This window comes from Silene latifolia, chromosome 2 (assembly GCF_048544455.1).
Source record: "Silene latifolia isolate original U9 population chromosome 2, ASM4854445v1, whole genome shotgun sequence".
NCBI lineage: Eukaryota > Viridiplantae > Streptophyta > Magnoliopsida > Caryophyllales > Caryophyllaceae > Silene > Silene latifolia.
In genome coordinates, this window is record NC_133527.1 from 141,296,607 (window position 1) to 141,323,953 (window position 27,347).

General features: G+C 37.4%; 1 protein-coding gene across 1 annotated transcript; it reads left to right on the forward strand.

The window, feature by feature from the left end:
- The first annotated feature begins 5,168 nt into the window (after positions 1-5,168).
- Positions 5,169-6,382, forward strand: LOC141630430 (uncharacterized). Its single transcript, XM_074443253.1, has 4 exons — positions 5,169-5,275; positions 5,424-5,705; positions 5,802-6,106; positions 6,212-6,382. Exons 1-3 carry the CDS (start codon positions 5,180-5,182, stop codon positions 6,045-6,047), a joined length of 624 nt encoding a protein of 207 aa, XP_074299354.1. The 5' UTR covers positions 5,169-5,179; the 3' UTR covers positions 6,048-6,106; positions 6,212-6,382.
- Positions 6,383-27,347: the final 20,965 nt, after the last annotated feature.

The following is a 27,347-nucleotide window of genomic DNA, read 5'->3' on the forward strand; positions in this document are numbered from 1 at the left end:
CTGACGAAAGCATTCCCGCACCTCACCCCCACCAAACTTGATGAGGGCGCACCGCCCGAAACCATCATGCGCATCATTGTCCGGGTAGATAGTTTGAACCAAATTCAATCCGGCTAACCGAATCAAACCTATTAACCAGTCAAGGCTATACGAGAGTATAGCCTTTCCATGCTCGTCCTCTGTATACGGGAGATTGTGAATAATGCACGTAAAGGCTTTAGCGTACATAAATCTACTTGGGGGTCCTACAAGAGATTCATATGATGCTTCATCATCATCATCATCAGCGGATGAATAATATGAACCACTCTAAGTTGATGAACTTGACGACATAATCGATGTGGAAAATTAATAGAGGACTTAACAAGTTAAGAATTAGAAAGTGCAAACGGTACAAGTTAAGATTGTGAAAATTATAATTCTACTTATAATGGGTTTGGGTTGTATTGGAAACGGTATAATAAGATGGTAAGAATTGGAACCGGTATAATAATAAGATAAAAATTGGAAACTTAACAAGTTAAGAATTGGAAAGTGGAAGCGGTACAAGTTAAATAAGAATTGGTCAACTCTACCGTCTTAAACATATTAGCTTACAACGGTAATCAAAAAACCGTTGTCCAATGAGTAAAAACACAACGGTTATCAAAAAACCGTTGTCCAATTAGTAACAACAAAACGATTATCAAAAAACCGTTGTCCAATGACTAAAAATACAACGGTATTGATTTGACTAATGCATGCCTTGTAATATTTACTTTTTCTTATTCAAAGTTGCAGTATTGCGTGTTTGACCATATGTATAACACAAAATGATAACGGTTCTTTGTTAAGACGTTTTTCATATTACATATATCAATAACGGTTAGACAGGGCCTGTTTTAAAAAAAATTGTTTAATTATCTGTGATTTTCTAGTGTTTGTGATTTGACTAATACATGCCTTGTAATTTTTACTTTTTCTGATTCAAAGTTGCAGTATTGATTGTTTGACCGTATGTATAACACAAAATGATAACCGGTTCTTTGCTAAGCCGTTATCATATTTCATATATCAACAATGGTTATTGTAAATCCGTTGTCATATTACACCAATAAACAACGGTTTTTCTTATAACCGTTGTAAATACAGATCCACTGTGAAAGCTGAAAAGTTTGTGGTTTTACCAATGCATGCCCTCTTATTATTCTTTGTTTGACCATTATTCACCTCATGCATGCATGCACAATTAATACAAGTTTGAATGTAACGTATGGATGAAATTAATTCAATTAATTATAGCTTTATTATACTATAAATAGCATCACATTTCAAGTAACAATAAGAATCACTTTATTATTACTAACCTTTCTACTTCACTTTATAAATAATCTACATATACATACATATCATAATTAAAAGAATGTCGCCGCCTTCATCATCCGCAGTCCCACCTCCTCAGCAATCGGTAACCCGCTATATCAACCCGATTACGTGCATAATTCACAATCTCCTAGTCATACGCGATGCTGCTGGGAATCCAGCTTCTAAGTCTCTTAACCCATTGAGGGACGTCCTCATTGAGAATGAGTTTTCAAATGTTAGGGAAATCTACCCGGCTTGGATTTCTGGTCGTGGGTTTTCTTGGATATGCTCTGATCGTGTTTCGAGGGGATGGTTTTGACGATTTTTGCCAAGCAAAACAACTCGCTGCAAGGTATGCATCACGTGACCATCAAAGGGGCAAAAGTGACTTTTATGGCGACGACCCTAAGGATCGTTATGTTCACGCTGGGTCTCACTTATGGGTTGCCACCGCTGAGGACGCTCATCTGATGAGAAGGTTCATTCCGTACAATGTTATTAATGTACCGAAATCATGGGAAGATGAAGAAGTGCCTCATTTTGATCCCCGTCTTGATGCCGATGTAGTACGCTTGATTTATAATCAAGTTTATCCCCAGTACCCACCTTCTAGTTAAAATCATGTTAGGGTGTTTGATTAATGTAATAATTAGTTAGCTGTTTGTTTTTGTGGTTTTTTTTATTGCGTTTCCACTTTTTTTTTTTTTTTTTTTTTTTTTTTTTTGCGCCATTGTATAATATGCTCGTTTTAATATATAGTTCTACTCTTTATTACATGCAAATGCTTATTAACATAGATTTTAAATAACATGCGAACAGACAAATGAATGAAACAATAACATATAATATAATGACAACGGTAGTGCATAAGAACCGTGTTAGATCATAAACAATAACATATAATATAATGACAATGAAAATTGGAAGATATTAATAAGATAATTACAATGGTTCTTATAAGAACCGTGTTAAATTATGCAATTGCTGAATAACCTTCTTTCTTTATCTATTTCTTCATTTCTTTCTCTCTCTCTCTCTCTCTCTCTCTCTCTCTCTCTCTCTCTCTTATTACTCAAATTATGTCAATTGGTAGCTCTTCTTCTTCCTCTATTTCAACAGGGACATATAATTGCTCAGTTCCAGCAGCATTGCGGACTTCTTGGACTTTGCAAAATCCGGGAAGAAAGTTTCTTACTGGCAAATTCTATAATTCCGAGACTAAAATGCGTGGATGCAATTACTTCAAGTGGGTTGATGAACCAATGACTGGGTGGCAGAGGAAGGTTATAAACAGGTTAGTGAATGAGAAACACAGCATGGATATCGAGATTACTCTAGTGAGAAGTATACTATATCAATTTCAAGAATCGAAGCGGGGAAATGACAGTGAAATATTGAAGGCAAAAGAAGAATGCAAGAAGTTAACCATGGATATCGTAGAACTCAAAAATAATGAGGCATGGCTTATGTTAATTGTCAAATTTCTTCTTCTAATTGTTATTTACCTAGTTTATTATGTATGGTGGTAGTTTTTACTCTTTATGTGTAAACTTGTAATCCTTTAAATTAATGGAAATAAGCAAGATTTTCTAAGAAACATATTGTAATTAGCTGGCATATACCAAATGATACTTTATTTCTTGGCGGTAAAATCAAACACAATGAAATATAAAATAAAACGGTTATACCCAAACTGTTGTTAATGATGTATACAGTTATAACGGTTCAGGCCGTTGTTATGTATATAAAAATGATGCTTTATTTCTTGGCGGGAAAATCAAACTACATGAAAATATTACAGACAACGGTTATTTCTAACCCGTTGTAGATAGTACGAATCAATTACGGTTTCAAACAAAACCGTAGTCTGTTTGGAAACAAAATATAACGGTTTTTCTTATACCGTGTTTATTACTTTCCAATAAACAAGGTCTTACAAGTGTTGTATTATTCACACATATATACTCTGAGCTTCCCCTCCCTCACATAATATTCTCAAATATTGAGCTTCCCCTCAACCACCAGCCTACCCCATCGCCGTCGCAGTCATCATCATCATCGCCATTGCCGCCGCCAGATCAATCCGGATTCTCCTCTTTAAAGAAGTAATAAACCCTCCTCTCGGTAGATTTGTTTGGTTTTATAAGTATGCATTATTATTATTTGTTTATTAATTTCTGCTTTAGATATGGTCCAAAAGCGGAAAAGAAACGATGGAAATGCGTCAGGCGACGACTCAGGTGATGAGAACAATTTGCAACACACTGCGGGTCGAATGCATCACAGGGTTTTCCTAGAAGCAATAAATTCAAAGATACCTAATCCTTTACAATGGGATAAAGATACGGGGCTGCCATATGGTGAGTATGTCGGGTATTTTGCGAGTTGGATTGGTTGTTGTGAAAGACAGTATGTGCCTCTCGGTACGCCGCGTATCAGTGAACTAAGTAAAATACGGAACACCATGCTAATAAACAAAATAAAGGTATGTATATACAATAATAAATGTTTTTGCTGAAATTAAGTTACTACTTGATATGTGTATTATCCGAAACACTTGTACCAACTATGCTCATCATATATGCAGTTAGCTTACGTTGTCCCCGAAAAGTATGATAAGTACCTAAAAACAAAGACAGGGGAAGCCCTCAGTTCTTGGAAGTTAAAGATTGCTGAGAAGCACTTGTTCAAAAAGGAAACCGGGGAGATGATCAGACACCCACCAACAAAGAAGTATCCGTATGTCAATCAAGACCATTGGGATAGCTATATCGCTTATAGGCAGTCTGACAACTTTAAGGTAACTTAATAATAATAAGTAAAGAAGTATACTTAGTTTAGTGTTTGGCCATGCTTACGTTTCTTGATACAATTTATTTGATGAAGGCTATGAATGAGAGGAACAAGGCGAACATTTCAAAGAAAAAGACCGTCTTTTACGGCTCCCGAGGTGGTTATAGATTGATTAAGAAGAAACTTGTAAGTAGATAATTCTTATAGTATTAGACTATTAGGTGTTTTAGCCGGATGTTATATATGTTCATAGTAATCATACATATTTTGAGAGGATATCAATGTGATGAATGAATTGTAGGCAAAGCTTGGAAAATTCAGTCGTCACGACGTTTGGGTGGAAGGTCACACTCCTAAGAATGGAAAAATGGAAACTGAATATGATAAGGACATCAAAGAGAAAATTGTAAGTTTGAATAAATATGTCACTCCTACCACTGGTAGTCGGAGTTATATAATTGTGTGTTGCTTAATGGTTTTATGTGTATGTAGAGGATCTGTGAGAAGGAGGTACATGAAGGAAAATGAAAGCCTGAAGAACGTGATGACATTCTTGCTAGGGCAATCGGCAAAGCAGAGCATCCAGGTCGTGTGAGAGGGGTATCGACGCATGTTGGTATCACTAAGTATTTTGGGAAAACTACTCGAAGTGGTGATGATTCCAAGAAGGTAATCTATAAATACTGTATTTGAACCAACGTAATTTATAACTATATATGCTAACATTAATTTCTACTACACAGCTACATAAAATAGCCAGGTTGATGATGAGAATGTTGGAAACTGGGGAAAGGCCATCAGAAAAAGAGTTGGATATGGTTCAAGAAGTCATAAAGGAAGCAGAGGAGGAGGAGAAGGAGGAGGAGGAGGAGGAGGAGGAGTAGAAGGAGGAGGATGAGGAGGAGGAAAAAGAGGTAATAATATTTATGTCTTATATATATATATACAATGTGTTATATGATTTGGAAAATCAATACGTGTTATATGGACAAGTGTTAATGTACAGAAGGAAGCCGAGGAGGACATGGCAAGGGAGAAGGTAATGGCAAAGGAGACTCAGGTGGGAGCCGAGGATCGATACCAGGCAGTTGAAGAGGAAGAGGAAGCCAGGAAGGCCGTGACACATGAAGAGATTGAGGTAGTTGATGATCAGACGTTCTTCTCTACACCGAAAAAGGTAATAGCTGCTAATTTATAATTATTCATCTCAGTACACGTTTTTTACTTATGAAATTTATTAAAGGTAGTGAATGTATGTGTACTAATTGATTAAAGCTGTCGTGAAGGGAAATTGCAAGGTGGCTTGTCGTCTGTTCTATTTACAAGGGAAACAGAAAGTTGATGTTGCCAGGGGATACATGTTCGCTTACGACCGGCTTCAACAAGTTAAGGTTCATGGTATACCCCTTCGTCACAATTGCAGTAAAGTGGAAGTGTCCCAATTATATAAAGACGAGTATGGGGAAGTAAAAGTACCATTTCCTAATGAGGAGATCACTTATTTGAAAGAAGCCCCGAGCTCTTATGTGCAATGGCCTAACAACCTCATCAATGTTGTCATCCCCGAGGTACCTATACGCAGACGTTAATTATTACTTGTTCTTTAAATATATTAGGGTACGAATATTAACACATCGTAAGTACTTTAATCTTTAGATTTGCAGAAGTTAAGCAAAGCCATGGCGGCAGTTAATGCAATTACTACTACGTCAATGGAAGTTGTTGCAGTCAAGCCTGCTTATGATTCTTATTATGAATCGTGTGAATATAAGAAAAAAATGAAAACTGCTTTGCTGATGGCTTTGCACAACCTGGCTGTAAAGAAGTCACCTAGAGGGGATGTAGTCATGATTAACATTGAAGAGGAAATTATGGGCGCAGCTGATATAGCCGTACTGGACCCGAAGTAACTAATGGAATTTGTCGACCTTGACAATTTAGATGTTGTTCACATTTTGATTTGGATGAAGTAAGTTTTATTAATAAAACTATTTAGTCATTTCCATTTACGAATAATGATATTTGTTAAAATTATTAATTCGAATAACATTTTTCGTTCCATGTGGCGTAATAGGTACCTGAATAATCAGATCGCTGAGTGAAAGTTCTCAATTCATGCCTACGGATTCTTGAGTCCTAAGGCGTTCTCTGTGCACAGAATTTCATACGAAGAACAAATCAATAGTATCGCTCGTCGGTTGATGTCATCCAAAAAACTATGGCTTGCCCCCTACAATGAGAATATGTATATATAGTACGTGATTATTGTAATGAATCACGGTTCTATAAATTTATTATTAACATGCTTAAATGCATGTAAATGAACTAACAGTTAAATGTTCCAAATTGAATAGGAAGCATTGGGTGCTACTGGCAATCCAAGTGGAAACAAAAACAGTGTACTAGATTGACTCTCGCGAAGGCAAACCCTCTGACAGTTGTGTAAGGATGATAACTGAGTAAGTTTACAACCTTCAATAATGTCATTTGTTATTGTATGACTTGAGACATATATATGCAAATAATAATGGCATGTGTGTATATTTATGATTTATTGTTTTTGAAGCAAAAAAAAGATTATGTCCACTTGGGAAATATGAAAGCAACGTTGTTCCCAATTTTATCACGCCATTAGTAAGTGTATTCTTAATAATTACTCGTATCATTTAATTAATGTTTATGCAAGAGGTTGATTATCTAATTCAGCTGATTTGTGTGTGATTTATATAATAGTCTCCTAAAGCACCAGACGACAAACGATGCGCCTTTTACGTTTGTCAGACCATGTGGGAGGTTATCAACAGAAAACTATCTACCATTCCGATACGGGTTAGTGTGATTTAAAAACTATTTCAGACGTAAATTCAGTTTAATTCTGTATACTTCCATGTATTATATCTATTTTGATTATGTATATTTTGAATTGTAGTTTCCACTAATACTCAACAAAGCCCTAGAATATTCGCCAGAGGACATCAACCAGATGAGAAATATGTGGGTTAGTTATGTTGTTTCATAAGCGGACTCTCAATAGTTTTCTCATGCTTTATGTACGAGTGTGTATATATAGATCTATTGTGTATTGGTTTCTTTTGTTTTTTCTGAGGAAGTTGTTTTTTGGCTGTTGATCATCCTGTTTGTACTGTTTTTAAACTGGGTTTAATTGATCGCGGGGTGTAATATTTTGATACAGGATTGTATTTTTGCACTTTGTCAATTTCTTTGGAATGCTATTTTTCAAAATGCTACAAACGCTATTCTTGAAAAAATAGCATTTCAAAGAAATTTGCTAGAACAGGCTAAAATCATTTTTTTTTAAAAAAAAATTAAAAACGATAACGGTTAAGAACAACCCGTTGCAAACAATTATTTGACAACGGTTTTATTTAGATAAATAACCGTTGACATATTTTCCCTCCCATTCAAACCGCCAAAAATATAAGATAACGAACGATAACCGTTGTCGAGTTCAAAACTTTTACAACGGTTTATTTAAGCAGAACCGTTGTCAAAATTTCATCAATAAAAATAGATAACGGTTACATACCGTTGTCAAGAGTTGAATATAACAACGGTTTTGCACGCAATAAAGCCGTTGTTAAATTTTGAAATTCAATTAAATAAGATAACGAAATGAACCGTTATCATATATAATATTTAACAACGGTTTTGGAACGATAAGACGTTGTCAATAGTAAACTACGACAACGGATTTGAAACCGTTCTTAAGATTTAATAACGGTTCTTGATGTTATATAACGGTCGCGTGTTATTTGTACAACCGTGGTATATATTTAATAACCGTCGTTGCAATAACGGTCCCGTGTTTCTATTTAAAAACGTAATTGCATTATTTGACCGTTATTGAATGTCTTATTTGGCGTAGTGAACATTGATTAATACTTTATTGGGGAAGAGGGCTAAATCCTGAAATGGAACATCTTAAAGCATGGTTAAAGTAGGCATGTCATCATCAACAAAAGTGTTATAACAGAGACAGGGTATAAGGAATATAATAGTATAAGGAATATAATATTTCTTTAATTTGTGTCCTCCGACTTGTCTCATTGAAGACGGGGACTATCCGTCATAAGCTGAAAACGGATAGTGTCCCTCTCATAATATCATAAGTGAGAAGGTAAGTGGGGGTGCTCCATTTAATTCTCACTTAATTTGCCACTTGTATATTGTTTTTTTTTATTGTTTTTTTTGTGTAGAGAAAAGCGAGGTAAAACCCAAAAGAAAGTACAAAGCGAAAAAGCTACTAAACTACGATACACAAACTTAAGACAAAAGAGACGGAACTACACAAGGCCAAGAGATTCCACCTACATCTTGTTGCACTAAACGAAAAAATACATCAGGAATGTTGCTATGATCGTAAACAACCAATGATCCTGTTGATACCTGTCGAAGTGAGTACCAAAAATAATATTTATAAATTCCGAACTACAACTAGCAAGCGGTAGTAAGGGTCGATCCGCAGGGAGGTAGGGAGATTATAGTTGCTTTTAATTTTAGTCTAACGGTAACAATGAGGGGTTTTTTATGTGAATTATAACTAAGGCCCTGTTCTTTTGGACTTAAAGTCACTTAATTTAAGTTAACTTCAGATCTTATAAGTTCAGTTCAGTTCAGTTCAAATCCTATAAGTTCAGTTCAGATCATATAAGTTCGATTCGATTCGAGATCCTATAATTTCGATTCGATTCGAGATCCTATAAGTTCGATTCGAGATCCTATAAGTTCGATTCGATTCGATTCGAGATCCTATAAGTTCGATTCAGATCCTATACTCACTTAATTTAAGTTCGATTTCGAGATCCTATAAGTTCGATTCGATTCGATTCGAGATCCTATAAGTTTAGTTCAAATCCTATAAGTTCAGTTAAGTTCAGATCCTATAAGTTCAGTTAAGTTCAGATCCTATAAGTTCAGTTCAGATCCTATAAGTTCAGTTCAATTCAGTTCAGATCTTATAAGTTCAGTTCAGTTCAGTTCAGATCCTATAAGTTTCAGTCCAAAAGAACAGAGCCTAAATCTAATAACATAAACTAAATAAACAAATAATAGTAGCACAAGATGTTGATAATGATAAAAGAAATGCTAAGACGGTCGGTTCACTATAGCTGCGATGGCACATAATCCTAGGTAACTTCGACATACGGTCGCGAAGGATGGGGAAAACAAGTCCTCTCGGTCCATGTTAAATAGTAGCTATCTCTCGGCCCATGCTACTATTCCCTAAGTCTCATTAATAGTAACTCTCGTTCTTGATTAATGATTCCTAATGCAAACTAAATCACGTTATCTCTCGATCTTAGCAATTTAGCCGTTTTAATTCGTTAATTATTGTCCATTCCTATCTCTCGATCTACGGGATGGTCAAGTTTAAGCATCTATCAAGTCTCCTCTCGGTCTCATTGAAAGATAAAGCACTTAACGAAACAAACAAAGCAAAACCAGACGCGTAACCAGTCGATCGACCATGGGTACCGGTCGATCGACCATACCGTGAATCAAAATCGCCTATAATTCATGCCATCTACGCTATAGCTCCCCTACATCTTAGCGGAGTTGATTTAGCTACTCATGATAATAACAACAATGAAATTCGTAATTAAAGCATAAGAATTCATAATTGAAATACTAGAATAATTAAAGTGCATAAAACTAAATCTAGGGTTCCGGGATTCTAACTACACAATTCTAATACTAACAATGAAATAAAGCAATACTGAAAATAGAGAGCAAGAAAGTACCGAATTGAATAGCAAGAAAGCAAATCCGAGAGCCAAACAAGAACTTTATTGAACAAACTAAAATAATGAATGTATATGAAACCTAAAGCAACGTCGTATCAAAACTAGATGCCTGATAGAGGAGAGTTGTGTTACGTTATATATAAGAAGTAACGTAACCAAATTTCCTAAACTTAAGTACAATGGGCTTCTCGACTTTTAATTCACGCATCAGCTCGTGGGGTGGTCGATCGACCACTTGGACCAGTCGATCGACCAAGAGTGCTGTACAGAATTGCATTCTGACGATTCCTGCAGCGCGCACCGATCTTAAAACAGCTGCCATTTCTTTGTTACTTGGTCAAATCAGGCGTTCTATGCGGCGTTGGAAAGCTAAGAGGATAAGCTTTCACCTTCAATTGGAATCACTCGATTATCTGCTCTAGAACTTGAGATATAGCCATCTGAATCAGCCTGCAATGTCGAGAAGCATTCTGACGGTCTATAGACCATGTAGGTCAGTCTATAGACTGCTATAGCTGGTAATTCGCTTCTGAAGCTCTCGTAAATTTGTCTTTCAGGCCTCGAAACGCGCACCAAGTTCATCTCTCGAGTCACTACTCCATGTCAAATGCAATGCTAAATACTTAGGGACATATTTGGTCCATTTTCCGCCATATTCTTCACATTCCTACAAAATCGCACGAAAAGGAAGAAATACACGAAACGAGGGAAATAGTAGCATAAACTACTTAATTGAGCTCTGAAATGCGTGTGAAATGAGGTGCAAAACATCATATATTAGACACGCATCAAACTTCCCCAAACCAAACCCTTGCTTGTCCCCAAGCAAGAACTAGACTCGATCCTAAAAACTAATGGAACGAGCTCAATTTCAGAGCAAAATGCAACAAGTAAAGCCTAAACCAATTTAATGCACAACTAACAATCAATTAGCATTGTGAATCATGCAAACGAGTTATGGAGTCGTTAAAAGCTGCTGAACCGTCAACTATAGAGACTTATCAAATTGGACTTTCACGGGTCGCTCAAATCACTCAAATAAGCACAGGTGAATATATGTAAAGATAGAAAGAAGTAATTTGGTAACGACACTCACCTAACTACGACCTATAAGAACATGCCTGCAATCTAATATGAAAATAATCTCTACAACCGTACATATGCATTCCAACCAAACAAATGACCATGACACATGCCGAGGTAAATATGGATATGTGAGGTAATGGGTAAGAAGGGCTAAGATAAATTTGGAATAGAGGAGTTAAAGCCAAGCTAGCAACTACCAATACCAAATTATAACAACATCCAACTTTTTGCTCCAGATAAATCAATACAAAACGGTGCTAATGAGTAGCACTAATCTCACAATCTCCACAAAAAGTCAACTACCCAAATGATAATGATAAAGCATGGGAGCAAAAATCGCCATTTGATAAAGACTTTGAATTATGCGATTTTGATTTTTTTCTTTTCTTTCTTTCTTCTTTTCATTTTTTTCTTTTTTCTCTTTTCAATTCTATTTTCTCTTTCTTTCTTTCCTCCTTTCAACATTCCACCAACCTTCTCATACAGAGCAATATAACCAAGATGCAATAAACACATTCCCACAACTACCAATACTAGCTCGGATAGGGTAGGCTAAATAATGGTATGTAACTTATGGGACAAAAAGGCAAATTTGGCTATGTGAGGCTTATGGGTAAAATGAAAAAAGGGGAACTCTACCACATGTGTCAACAAACCACAAACCGAATGCATACGGGTATTAAGCAGATTAAGTTCATATTTATGCATATTGATGTGACATGTCTTATAAGGAGTAACTACTCACATCCTAAATAAACTGGTCATAAATGTCACCAGTTATAAGCTCTAAACCTCAGAAATATGATGTAGTTTGCCAAAAATCTAAGTCAAGTCTCAAGTTCAGCAAGAAATGTAACGAAAACTCGTAGACTATGCATATATGATTCTACTAATAACATGTTAATTAGCAAGGCTTAGGCATAAAACAGCTGAAAATGCAATGTCATCATTGAAATACTACCGTTCCGACTCAACCTATATGCTAAAATAAACGTGCATTTTTTGAATTTTTTTTGAATTTTTTCAATCAAATTTTTTTTGAATTTTGATATATATATATAGGAAATGAAATAACAAATGCAAACTGAAATAAACGTGAAACGGAAGTGCAATAAAACATATGAATGCAATGCAAAACCCTTCCCCAAACCAAATCACACAATGTCCCCATTGTGCAAAATCATATAGTAAAATAAAAGGGAAACGGGAATTTGCGTTATTATAACTAAATAAGACATGGAATTAAACTCGGAAACTCACAAGACTTTAAGCGCAGCAAAAAGGAAACCTCCCCAAACCAGCGTGAGCTAGGAGGTTTCAGTAGCCAGCAGTGCTACCAATAAGTACCTGAAAAGACAGACAATACCACGCGTAATTCCGAGAAAGCAATGTTGAAGCGGTAATTATGTGCAAAAATTAAAAAAAACTGAAGAAAACAGAAATATGTCGGAGAATAAAGTGGAGAGAAAACTCCCTCAACTCCGCAAATCGACCAAATACAGCAGGGGAATGATCGAAAAACAGGTACATCAGCGAAAGTGGTCGATCGACCATAGCAGGCAATCGATCGACCAGGGTGAACAGGAACAGAAGCTCCTGGAATTCGCAGCTCAGTCGATCGACCGTAGGAGGCAGTCGATCGACTGGAAAACCTGCTGTAAGTTCTGATTTTCTTCAAATTAACACAATAAATTGAGCCAATGTCGTCTATAAACCTGCAAATGCACATAATAACGCGCCCAAAATTGCGCTAAACCCAAAGTAACAGTCTAAAGTTTATGAAAATCTTAAGCAAACCAAACTAAGCGAAGTTTCGCGCACACGAAAAACGATAAATAGTCTTAAAGCAATAAATTGGTCTTTAAACGGTCCAAGAAACGCATAGATCAACGGAAACTGCGGAAAATCTCCGACCAAGGCTTCTGTCTACATGAAGTAGCTTCCGCAGTGCTCATCTCAGAAGCTGGACTCCACTCTACTCCGCCTGGAATACTCAACGGATCATCTCTAGCATCTTCCCAAGCATGGCCATCATCTTCTAACTCCTCGCACTCAAGATCCGACTCCGAAATTTTGACTGGCTCCTTCTTCTTGGGCTCCTCATCTGGCTCCTCGTCAGTTGCATAGCTCAGACATCCCAAACCGCCTCTTTGAACGATTAGCTCCTTCACAGCTGGAGCAATCCGCGGTTCTTTCTTCCCCAAACCAATTCCTGCAACAGTCAAAATAGAAGAATCTTCCTCCAATTTGCTCCCATTCTGGGGCGGAGGTGTCATAACAGGAATAGGCACAGGGGCAGGCACATCAGAAAGAACAAAATAAGATTTTTTTTCAGAAATCATATTACAGGTCATGGGCCACATGAGGTATTTCTTCCTAGGGGACTGGGCAAACATAATAGAGTGCTTCCCTACCTTAAATCTCAAAGTTCTTTCCCCTACATCAATTATTGCACCAGCAGTGTGCAGAAACGGTCTTCCCAAAATAATTGGGGTGTTGACATCTTCAGGAATATCCAAAACAACAAAGTCAACAGGGAAAAAGAATTTTTCAATTTGAAAAGGCACATTCTCTAAGACCCCTAATGGCTGAACTGCAGAACGGTCAGCCATTTGCACAGTCATGTCAGTAATAGCAAATCTAGTCAATCCCAATTTCTTAGCCAGACTCAAGGGCATAACACTGACACTAGCCCCTAAATCACATAGTGCCTTCTCAATTGAGAAGGTACCAATATTACAGGGACAGAGAAACTACCCGGGTCGAGACGGTTTACGGGCAGCTTTGTGAGTTAAATATGAACTAGACTCCTCAGTTAATTGGACAGACTCGACAACATTCAAAGACCTTTTCTTAGCTAGCAACTGTCTCATAAACTTCATATATGCAGGTACTTGATTGACTAGCTCTAAGAAAGGTACTTGCACATTAAGACTACGCACTAAATCTTTGAATTTATCGAACGTTACCTCATCTTTGGTTGGCACTAGTCTTTCTGGATAAGGAGCTGTCAGAAGTAGCTTTACCCTCTCCTCTAGGTCTCTCATACCGGCATCAGTGGAATTAGGCTGAAAATCCACTACTTTATCCTTGTTATAGCTCGAACCTTCTTCAGTCCGTCTCAGGAATGAACCATTGACCGTCGTAGGGTCATACTTTGGAATCGGAACGGACCCATCAACCTCTGGATCTTGCCTTGATAACTTTGGAGCTGTCGTACCCCGAAACAAGAAGTCCCTCGAGTTGTCTGGCATTAGAGGATGGAATGGTTCGTCATCAGCTGCTTCCTCAGTCGATCGACCATGTTGGTTAGTCGATCGACTGGTTTCAACAGTACCAGGAGCTATGTCATTTCGCGGACTGGTCGATCGACTGGGTGATGTGGTCGATCGACCGTGGTTACTGCTGATCGTCTTTTTCTCGCCCTTTTTCTTCTTCCCTTTTTCAGCAGCTTTCTCGGATCCATCAAGAGTAGACCCGCTCCTCAGCGTCATTGCATGTACGGTCTCAATACGTTGATTCAGAGAGTGAAATTGACTCGGTATCTCAGCTGCATTCTTATCTAATGTAGCAATTTGAGATTTCAGCTCCATGATTGAGACCTCAATTGCCGCATTACTTTTCTGTACCTCTACCATAAGCAGCTGCACTAGACTTATCAACTCTGGAACTTCATTATTTGACTCTTGCTGTGATGGAGTGGATGGTGGTGGGGCTTCATAAGGAGGCACATATGGTTGATGCGGTGAAGTAGGAGCGTAATTATACGAATTTTCGAGCTGAAGTTGATGAAAAGCAAACATCTTCTCCTTAGGGTGCCTGCATGCATCAGCTGTGTGTCCCGCTCCGCCGCATCTCCCACAAAACGGCACCTGTTGCTCCTGAGAATGGAACATGGGTGAACCCTTCTGAAGTACTGTAGATAGGACCTGTAGGACCTAACAAAACAACACTAGAGGAAATGGTAAGAACTGCCTCAAGGTACTCAGTCTTCCCTTGAGGCGAAACACAGACTAAAATAAAAAAACAACTAAAATTAGCGCTGCCTCCCTGGCAACGACGCCAAAATTTGATACCTGTCGAAGTGAGTACCAAAAATAATATTTATAAATTCCGAACTACAACTAACAAGCGGTAGTAAGGGTCGATCCGCAGGGAGGTAGGGAGATTATAGTTGCTTTTAATTTTAGTCTAACGGTAACAATATGGGGTTTCTGATGTGAATTATAACTAAATCTAATAACATAAACTAAATAAACAAATAATAGTAGCATAAGATGTTAATAATGATAAAAGAAATGCTAAGACGGTCGGTTCATTATAGCTGCGATGGCACATAATCCTAGGTAACTTCGACATACGGTCGCGAAGGATGAGGAAAACAAGTCCTCTCGGTCCATGTTAAATAGTAGCTACCTCTCGGCCCATGCTACTATTCCCTAAGTCTCATTAATACTAACTCTCGTTCTTGATTAATGATTCCTAATGCAAACTAAATCACGTTATCTCTCGATCTTAGCAATTTAGCCGTTTTAATTCGTTAATTATTGTCCATTCCTATCTCTCGATCTACGGGATGGTCAAGTTTAAGCATCTATCAAGTCTCCTCTCGGTCTCATTGAAAGATAAAGCACTTAACGAAACAAACAAAGCAAAACCAGACGCGTAACCGGTCGATCGACCATGGGTACCGGTCGATCGACCATACCGTGAATCAAAATCGCCTATAATTCATGCCATCTACGCTATAGCTCCCCTACATCTTAGCGGGGTTGATTTAGCTACTCTTGATAATAACGACAATGAAATTCGTAATTAAAGCATAAGAATTCATAATTGAAATACTAGAATAATTAAAGTGCATAAAACTAAATCTAGGGTTCCGGGATTCTAACTACACAATTCTAATACTAACAATGAAATAAAGCAATACTGAAAATAGAGAGCAAGAAAGTACCGAATTGAATAGCAAGAAAGCAAATCCGAGAGCCAAACAAGAACTTTATTGCACAAACTAAAATAATGAATGTATATGAAACTTAAAGCAACGTCGTATCAAAACTAGATGCCTGATACAGGAGAGTTGTGTTACGTTATATATAAGAAGTAACGTAACCTAATTTCCTAAACTTAAGTACAATGGGCTTCTCGTCTTTTAATTCACGCATCAGCTCGTGGGGTGGTCGATCGACCACTGGGACCAGTCGATCGACCAAGAGTGCTGTACAGAATTGCATTCTGACGATTCCTGCAGCGCGCACCGATCTTAAAACAGCTGCCATTTCTTCGTTACTTGGTCAAATCAGGCGTTCTACGCGGAGTTGGAAAGCTAAGAGGATAAGCTTTCACCTCCAATTGGAATCACTCGTTTATCTGCTCTATAACTCGAGATATAGCCATCTGAAGCAGCCTGCAATGTCGAGAAGCATTCTGACGGTCTATAGACCATGTAGGTCAGTCTATAGACTGCTATAGCTGGTAATTCGCTTCTGAAGCTCTCGTAAATTTGTCTTTCAGGCCTCGAAACGCGCACCAAGTTCATCTCTCGAGTCACTACTCCATGTCAAATGCAATGCTAAATACTTAGGGACAGATTTGGTCCATTTTCCGCCATATTCTTCACATTCCTACAAAATCGCACGAAAAGGAAGAAATACACGAAACGAGGGAAATAGTAGCATAAGCTACTTAATTGAGCTCTGAAATGCGTGTGAAATGAGGTGCAAAACATCATATATTAGACACGCATCAAACTTCTCCAAACCAAACCCTTGCTTGTCCCCAAGCAAGAACTAGACTCGATCCTAAAAACTAATGGAACGAGCTCAATTTCAGAGCAAAATGCAACAAGTAAAGCCTAAACCAATTTAATGCACAACTAACAATCAATTAGCATTGTGAATCATGCAAACGAGTTATGGAGTCGTTAAAAGCTGCTGAACCGTCAACTATAGAGACTTATCAAATTGGACTCTCACGGGCCGCTCAAATCACTCAAATAAGCACAGGTGAATATATGTAAAGATAGAAAGAAGTAATTTTGTAACGACACTCACCTAACTACGACCTATAAGAACATGCCTGCAATCTAATATGAAAATAATCTCTACAACCGTACATATGCATTCCAACCAAACAAATGACCATGACACATGCCGAGGTAAATATGGATATGTGAGGTAATGGGTAAGAAGGGCTAAGATAAATTTGGAATAGAGGAGTTAAAGCCAAGCTAGCAACTACCAATACCAAATTATAACAACATCCAACTTCTTGCTCCAGATAAATCAATACAAAACGGTGCTAATAAGTAGCACTAATCTCACAATCTCCACAAAAAGTCAACTCCCCAAATGATAATGATAAAGCATGGGAGCAAAAATCGCCATTTGATAAAGACTTTGAATTACGCGATTTTGATTTTTTTCTTTTCTTTTCTTCCTTCTTTTCATTTTTTTCTTTTTTCTCTTTTCAATTCTATTTTCTCTTTCTTTCTTTCCTCCTTTCAACATTCCACCAACCTTCTCATACAGAGCAATATAACCAAGATGCAATAAACACATTCCCACAACTACCAATACTAGCTCGGATAGGCTAAATAATGGTATGTAGCTTATGGGACAAAAAGGCAAATTTGGCTATGTGAGGCTTATGGGTAAAATGAAAAAAGGGGAACTCTACCACATGTGTCAACAAACCACAAACCGAATGCATACGGGTATTAAGCAGATTAAGTTCATATTTATGCATATTGATGTGACATGTCTTATAAGGAGTAACTACTCACATCCTAAATAAACTGGTCATAAATGTCACCAGTTATAAGCTCTAAACCTCAGAAATATGATGTAGTTTGCCAAAAATCTAAGTCAAGTCTCAAGTTCAGCAAGAAATGTAACGAAAACTCGTAGACTATGCATATATGATTCTACTAATAACATGTTAATTAGCAAGGCTTAGGCATAAAACAGCTGAAAATGCAATGTCATCATTGAAATACTACCGTTCCGACTAAACCTATATGCTAAAATAAACGTGCATTTTTTGAATTTTTTTTGAATTTTTTCAATCAATTTTTTTTTGAATTTTGATATATATATAGGAAATGAAATAACAAATGCAAACTGAAATAAACGTGAAACGGAAGTGCAATAAAATATATGAATGCAATGCAAAACCCTTCCCCAAACCAAATCACACAATGTCCCCATTGTGCAAAATCATATAGTGAAATAAAAGGGAAACGGGAATTTGCGTTATTATAACTAAATAAGACATGGAATTAAACTCGGAAACTCACAAGACTTTAAGCGCAGCAAAAAGGAAACCTCCCCAAACCAGCGTGAGCTAGGAGGTTTCAGTAGCCAGCAGTGCTACCAATAAGTACCTGAAAAGACAGACAATACCACGCGTAATTCTGAGAAAGCAATGTTGAAGCGGTAACTATGTGCAAAAATTAAAAAAAACTGAAGAAAACAGAAATATGTCGGAGAATAAAGTGGAGAGAAAATTCCCTCAACTTCGCAAATCGACCAAACACAGCAGGGGAATGATCGAAAAACAGGTACAGCAGCGAAAGTGGTCGATCGACCATAGCAGGCAATCGATCGACCAGAGTGAACAGGAACAGAAGCTCCTGGAATTCGCAGCTCAGTCGATCGACCGTAAGAGGCAGTCGATCGACTGGAAAACCTGCTGTAAGTTCTGATTTTCTTCAAATTAACTCAATAAATTGAGCCAATGACGTCTATAAACCTGCAAATGCACATAATAATGCGCCCAAAATTGCGCTAAACCCAAAGTAACAGTCTAAAGTTTATGAAAATCTTAAGCAAGCCAAACTAAGCGAAGTTTCGCGCACACGAAAAACGATAAATAGTCTTAAAGCAATAAATTGGTCTTTAAACGGTCCAAGAAACGCATAGATCAACGGAAACTGCGGAAAATCTCCGACCAAGGCTTCTGTCTACATGAAGTAGCTTCCGCAGTGCTCATCTCAGAAGCTGGACTCCACTCTACTCCGCCTGGAATACTCAACGGATCATCTCTAGCATCTTCCCAAGCATGGCCATCATCTTCTAGCTCCTCGCACTCAAGATCCGACTCCGAAATTTTGACTGGCTCTTTCTTCTTGGGCTCCTCATCTGGCTCCTCGTCAGTTGCATAGCTCAGACATCCCAAACCGCCTCTTTGAACGATTAGCTCCTTCACAGCTGGAGCAATCCGCGGTTCTTTCTTCCCCAAACCAATTCCTGCAACAGTCAAAATAGAAGAATCTTCCTCCAATTTGCTCCCATTCTGGGGCGGAGGTGTCATAACAGGAATAGGCACAGGGGCAGGCACATCAGAAAGAACAAAATAAGATTTTTTTCAGAAATCATATTACAGGTCATGGGCCACATGAGGTCTTTCTTCCTAGGGGACTGGGCAAACATAATAGAGTGCTTCCCTACCTTAAATCTCAAAGTTCTTTCCCCTACATCAATTATTGTACCAGCAGTGTGCATAAACGGTCTTCCCAAAATAATTGGGGTGTTGACATCTTCAGGAATATCCAAAACAACAAAGTCAACAGGGAAAAAGAATTTTTCAATTTGAACAGGCACATTCTCTAAGACCCCTACTGGCCGAACTGCAGAACGGTCAGCCATTTGCACAGTCATGTTAGTAATAGCAAATCTAGTCAATCCCAATTTCTTAGCCAGACTCAAGGGCATAACACTGACACTAGCCCCTAAATCACATAGTGCCTTCTCAATTGAGAAGGTACCAATATTACAGGGGACAGAGAAACTACCCGGTCGATGGTTTTCACGGGCGACTTTGTGAGTTAAATATGAACTAGACTCCTCAGTTAATTGGACAGACTCGACAACATTCAAAGACCTTTTCTTAGCTAGCAACTGTCTCATAAACTTCATATATGCAGGTACTTGATTGACTAGCTCTAAGAAAGGTACTTGCACATTAAGACTACGCACTAAATCTTTGAATTTATCGAACGTTACCTCATCTTTGGTTGGCACTAGTCTTTCTGGATAAGGAGCTGTCAGAAGTAGCTTTACCCTCTCCTCTAGGTCTCTCATACCGGCATCAGTGGACTTAGGCTGAAAATCCACTACTTTATCCTTGTTATAGCTCGAACCTTCTTCAGTCCGTCTCAGGAATGAACCATTGACCGTCGTAGGGTCATACTTTGGAATCGGGAACGGACCCATCAACATCTGGATCTTGCCTTGATAACTTCGGAGCTGTCGTACCCCGAAATAAGAAGTCCCTCAAGTTGTCTGGTATTAGAGGATGGAATGGTTCGTCATCAGCTGCTTCCTCAGTCGATCGACCATGTTGGTCAGTCGATCGACTGGTTTCAACAGTACCAGGAGCTATGTCATTTCGCGGACTGGTCGATCGACTGGGTGATGTGGTCGATCGACCGTGGTTACTGCTGATCGTCTTTTTCTCGCCCTTTTTCTTCTTCCCTTTTTCAGCAGCTTTCTCGGATCCATCAAGAGTAGACCCGCTCCTCAGCGTCATTGCATGTACGATCTCAATACGCTGATTTAGAGAGTGAAATTGACTCGGTATCTCAGCTGCATTCTTATCTAATGTAGCAATTTGAGACTTCAGCTCCATGATTGAGACCTCATTTGCCGCATTACTTTTCTGTACCTTTACCATAAGCAGCTGCACTAGACTTATCAACTCTGCAACTTCATTATTTGACTCTTGCTGTGATGGAGTGGATGGTGGTGGGGCTTCATAAGGAGGCACATATGGTTGATGCGGTGAAGTAGGAGCGTAATTATACGAATTTTCGAGCTGAAGTTGATGAAAAGCAAACATCTTCTCCTTAGGGTGCCTGCATGCATCAGTTGTGTGTCCCGCTCCGCCGCATCTCCCACAAAACGGCACCTGTTGCTCCTAAGAATGGAACATGGGTGCACCCTTCTGAAGTACTGTAGATAGGACCTGTAGGACCTAACAAAACAACACTAGAGGAAATGGTAAGAACTGCCTCAAGGTACTCAGTCTTCCCTTGAGGCGAAACACAGACTAAAATAAAAAAAACAACTAAAACTAGCGCTGCCTCCCTGGCAACGGCGCCAAAATTTGATACCTGTCGAAGTGAGTACCAAAAATAATATTTATAAATTCCGAACTACAACTAGCAAGCGGTAGTAAGGGTCGATCCGCAGGGAGGTAGGGAGATTATAGTTGCTTTTAATTTTAGTCTAACGGTAACAATGAGGGGTTTTTGATGTGAATTATAACTAAATCTAATAACATAAACTAAATAAACAAATAATAGTAGCACAAGATGTTAATAATGATAAAAGAAATGCTAAGACGGTCGGTTCACTATAGCTGCGATGGCACATAATCCTAGGTAACTTCGACATACGGTCGCGAAGGATGGGGAAAACAAGTCCTCTCGGTCCATGTTAAATAGTAGCTACCTCTCGGCCCATGCTACTATTCCCTAAGTCTCATTAATACTAACTCTCGTTCTTGATTAATGATTCCTAATGCAAACTAAATCACGTTATCTCTCGATCTTAGCAATTTAGCCGTTTTAATTCGTTAATTATTGTCCATTCCTATCTCTCGAGCTACGGTATGGTCAAGTTTAAGCATCTATCAAGTCTCTTCTCGGTCTCATTGAAAGATAAAGCACTTAACGAAACAAACAAAGCAAAACCAGACGCGTAACCGGTCGATCGACCATGGGTACCGGTCGATCGACCATACCGTGAATCAAAATCGCCTATAATTCATGCCATCTACGCTATAGCTCCCCTACATCTTAGCGGGGTTGATTTAGCTACTCATGATAATAACAACAATGAAATTCGTAATTAAAGCATAAGAATTCATAATTGAAATACTAGAATAATTAAAGTGCATAAAAGTAAATCTAGGGTTCCGGGATTCTAACTACACAATTCTAATACTAACAATGAAATAAAGCAATACTGAAAATAGAGAGCAAGAAAGTACCGAATTGAATAGCAAGAAAGCAAATCCGAGAGCCAAACAAGAACTTTATTGAACAAACTAAAATAATGAATGTATATGAAACCTAAAGCAACGTCGTATCAAAACTAGATGCCTGATACAGGAGAGTTGTGTTACGTTATATACTAGTTTAGGACCCGTGCAAAGTTGCACGGGCGTGTATAGATTGTATATATAAAAATGTTCATAAATTCTTAGATTTACAACATTGTTTTGGTTTCTTATTTGAGGTAATTGATTTCCCATATGTTACATGGAAATTATATACTTGACAATTACAATTACAAATACAATACTTCTATAACAGTATAATCTACATATTTAAATTATAGTATTAATTTTTTTTTTCAAAATAACATTAGTATTAAGAGAGTATTAATTATAAAAACATAGTTACACTCTTGTTGTATATCATGCTTACACCCGTCGTATCTCATATATTTGATTAGAGCATGCATATGCCGACATGTTTACACCTATGTTAAAGCATGTTAATTAATTGTAAAAACATAGTTACACTCTTATTATATATCATGCTTACACCCGTCGGGTTGGGTTAGGGTTGAGACAAATAACCCGTTTATGTAATTGGGTCGGGTTAGGGTTGGGTTGTGATTACCCGTTTAACGTTGACACGAACACGAATACGACACGACCTGATCTGTTTGCCAAGTCTAAGTATAGATAGTTAGATTGAAAGTTATGAACACTTGAACATGACTGGCCACTTTAACAATTAGCTATTCACACCGGTTAAAAAACGTAAAACGAATGATTTTGAGACTAACGATTATCTAAATTGCATGATTAAACAATATTGTCTAATCGAATAAAAACATGATGCTTGAAAAATTTAAATTCATGCCAAACAATTGTATATACTATATAGGATATGATTTTAAAAAAAAAGCACAAAATTCTAAAACTAATTATGATATTATGGAGACTTTAGAATATAGAGAATTTAGTAAAAACAACAATAAAATATGGCGGTATAAATCTTATGCTAACAACAACAACAACAACAACAACAACAACAACAACAACAACAACAACAACAACATCAGAGCCTTAATCCCAAAATGATTTGGGGTCGGCTAACATGAATCATCCTTTCGAACCGTCCATGGGTGAACGCACGCCTCAAAATGCGAATAAAAAAAGGGAAGATGAAAAACAAAAAGGAAGAACGAAAATGTAATGGAAAGTCAAGGTAAACTTAGGGGTTTTAAAATCGAATTCCGTCTTTCTTTTATAAAAACTTAAAATTTAAATCGAGAGAAAAGATTAAAACGATTTTTAAAAACCGAAATAGAGTTAAGGATCAGGAATGAACCAGGTAAAATCTATAAGAAAGTGGTTGGTGAAAAAGTGTAATAAAGGAGAGAAAAATAAATAATTTAATTTCTTTAAATTAAATAAAAAAAATACTAAATCTGTCAAAAAACATCAAATACTAAAAATCCACATGTATCCTTTCCCTCCATTGTGCCCTCTCCGTCACCATACTCTCCTCAAGCCCCAGAACTCTCAAATCTTATGCTAACAACATAAAAAAAAAATTATATATTGGGCTATTTAGTTAGTGGCCTTATTTTTAAGGAATCTTAAAATCTATGTTAAATGTGGAACTCTGGAAGTGAGGTTTTGGAGGGAAAAAAAATATGTTATGGTTGTTGTTTTATTATTTTATATAGATTTAAATTCATGCCAAACAATTGTATATACTATATAGGATATGATTTTAAAAAAAAGCACAAAATTCTAAAACTAATTATGATATTAGGGAGACTTTAGAATATAGAGAATTTAGTAAAAACAGCAATAAAATATGGTAGTATAAATCTTATGCTAACAACATAAAAAAAATTTATATATTGGGCTATTTAGTTAGTGGCCTTATTTTTAAGGAATCTTAAAATCTATGTTAAATGTGGAATTGTGAAAGTGAGGTTTTGGAGGGAAAAAAAATATGTTATGGTTGTTGTTTTATTATTTTATATAGATAAGAAGTAACGTAACCTAATTTCCTAAACTTAAGTACAATGGGCTTCTCGTCTTTTAATTCACGCATCAGCTCGTGGGGTGGTCTATCGACCACTTGGACCAGTCGATCGACCAAGAGTGCTGTACAGAATTGCATTCTGACGATTCCTGCAGCGCGCACCGATCTTAAAACAGCTGCCATTTCTTCGTTACTTGGTCAAATCAGGCGTTCTACACGGCGTTGGAAAGCTAAGAGGATAAAATTTCACCTCAAATTGGAATCACTTGATTATCTGCTCTAGAACTCGAGATATAGCCATCTGAAGCAGCCTGCAATGTCGAGAAGCATTCCGACGGTCTATAGACCATGTAGGTCAGTCTATAGACTGCTATAGCTGGTAATTCGCTTCTGAAGCTCTCGTAAATTTGTCTTTCAGGCCTCGAAACGCGCACCAAGTTCATCTCTCGTATCACTACTCCATGTCAAATGCAATGCTAAATACTTAGGGACCGATTTGGTCCATTTTCCGCCATATTCTTCACATTCCTACAAAATCGCACGAAAAGGAAGAAATACACGAAACGAGGGAAATAGTAGCATAAACTACTTAATTGAGCTCTGAAATGCGTGTGAAATGAGGTGCAAAACATCATATATTAGACACACATCACCTGTGAGACTCCCAAATTAGCAAGCCAATCCGCACACGAATTAGTTTCATGATAAGTATGATGTATCTCAATTTTCCAAGGTGTGTCACAAATAAAGAATTTGCAGATATTAACCAAATGAGAATGAGCCGATGTGGTATGAACCTCTACTTGCATTAGGTTAATGACGGTCGTAGAATCCGTTTGTATGATAAGCTGCGAGACATTATGTTCCATAGCCAACATCACGCCTCTCCGAAGGGCCATAAGGTCAGCCCTCGTCACTGTTGCTAAACCCAACTTTTCCGCATAAGCCCAAACCACGTGTCCCGAAGAGTCACGAAGCACTCCTCCTGCTTCCGCGAAGCCCAGATTACCCTTCAATGCCCCATCAATATTTATCGCAAACCAATTAAATGGTGGAGCAAGCCAAAGAACATATATCTCCTTCTTGTTATGGAGTTTAGTTTTTAGAAATATATCAGTTGGTTCCTTCGCCTTCAAAACCTCCCATATCCTCGGCTTTAAAAAAGTGTAGGAATTCGGCGCTACATCATGCGCTCTCTCGAAAACGTGACAGCTCCTCCACCTCCACAACCACCAAACTACTATTGAAAAAGTCGAAGGCCACGTTTCTGGACCGTCTACCTTGCCTTTCAACAAACTGCCTATGACCCATTGTTTTAAATTAGTTATTATCGCAAAATGCTCAATGATAAGATTGCAAAATGCTCTGAAAACTCTATTCATTTCATTTCAAAATATTGTTAACCACATTAAATAGATTAACACTTTTACATTAAATTCCTTCATGCCTTACTGTTGTTTATAGTGTAAACATTTCATGATAAAAATGATTACAGAATAAACAAACAACTAAATTGGCTGATGTAAGAAAAGAGGCACACTAATATCTTCTAAATTTTCATCCTTCTTTGCTTCATTTAAATAATGTAGCCATTCCATTACAATATCTTGATCTGCTTCTAAATTTCTTGGCAAAGTCTCTGCCAACCTTTATGTTTTCTTACCCAAATGTGGCAACTTGAAGTCATTATGTCCTTTGCTTTGCATTACCTCTAACATGACTGCTTGTACACTAAGCCATACATCTCCTAAACATAAAGGAGGCTCTTCCTCCCAAGCTTAAACAATATTGAACTCCAATTGTTCCACTGCTTTTGCTCTTTTTCTAGTCTGTAATGTTTGAATTGATCTAAAAAAACTCAAATCTAACACATTCAAATCAGGTGACTTAGGAGGTTGTTGTTTCAAACTGATGTTGAACCCATCTGATGTTGCTGCCATTAAAAAATCATTATCATTGCATTTAAGATGTGGTTTTGCATTGTCTTGTTGGATGACAATATTTCTTGACATAGATTCTGGCAATTTGCTGTTAATGGCTAGAATAATCTTGTTAATTAGCAACTATTTAACAACTTGTTTGGTGATTGAAGGTATCGATTTTGTTTCTAAAGTTCCAGCCCCCCACTTTGTTTTTAGAGTTTCTCTTGGCTGGATCTTGGAAGGTAAATGGGAAAATCGATTTTCCCATCAAATACAAGTGTTCCATTTCCATCATGCATGGGCCTAGACACATCTGCCATAAACCTTAGTGATAAATGTTTTACTTATACACGACTTATAGGGATTTAGTTCTTCACTAAGGAGGAAAAACTTTGCTTGATCTTGTGTAATGTAAAACCATTTTTTATCCATATGTATATCACTCGACATTTCTTTAAACTTCAAAGAATTTGAAGTTCTATCATACCTTAATTGAGATAATGCAAAGTGTAACCTTTTGTACCTGTTCTCATCAGTTAAGGTTGGTTTTAAGGATGAGGTGTGGCATCTTAGTTTACCTTCTTTATCCCATTTGAAAATTGTGCTTGCTGAAACTCCTATTGCCTTACTAAATGTGTACAATGACCCTCTTTCTCCCATGAGTGTTGCTAGTATTCTATCGACAGGAACCTCCAGTATGCTCCTGCCTTTCTTCCCCTTTATTTTAGATTGTAAATGAAGTTCCTCACTATTCTGTCTTTGATGCTTTGCAAACTCTCCATATTTCAAATATGTTTCTTCTGTCTACATTAAACATTGCAGCTAGTTGTTGCATTGAACCTCTCTATGGTTTGCTATTTATTGTGTTTTCGAATAAAATACTACCAATTCTATGCCTTTCATCATTTGTGAGGTTTGGACCACGCATTTTGATAATGTGATGAACAAGTAAGGTTTCTTTTTTATTGTTGATGTTGGATTGTTGTACTAACACTTGTTTCTAGTGCAGTTCCATGGCCAACATTAAATAAAAAGATGAAAGAGACGAAGAGAAAGGAAGAGATTACAACCAATATGAAGAGGAAACAAGAAATGGAATGTGTAGTGAATGAAGTTGTAATTTTACTTAGTTAATATGTAAAAGAACAAAAATGGGGGGAGATGTATTGGGGAACAATTATGATTTTTCAAAACTCCCTCTTACTTGTACTTTGGTGGGAAATTCTAACCCAACCCACTTGTAATATGTACGGTTGGTTTATCTTAGCATTATGTTAACCACCTGCTATTTTACATTACCTTTTTCATTATTGTTTAATAGGAACCCTTCATCCTTGTGTAAAAAGAAATGAGAAGAAGATAGAAATGTGGAGGGAGTAACATCATTTTATTAAAAAGGAAAAAAAAAAGGCAAAC

What these genes read in the sequence shown, in the direction of transcription:
- LOC141630430 (XM_074443253.1), top strand. Translation starts at nt 5,180, where the DNA reads ATGGCAAAGGAGACTCAGGTGGGAGCCGAGGATCGATACCAGGCAGTT. An exon ending in TGACACATGAAGAGATTGAG is followed by an intron (nt 5,276 to 5,423) that starts GTAGTTGATGAT and finishes GCTGTCGTGAAG; the next exon opens with GGAAATTGCAAGGTGGCTTG. An exon ending in TCAATGTTGTCATCCCCGAG is followed by an intron (nt 5,706 to 5,801) that starts GTACCTATACGC and finishes TTAGATTTGCAG; the next exon opens with AAGTTAAGCAAAGCCATGGC.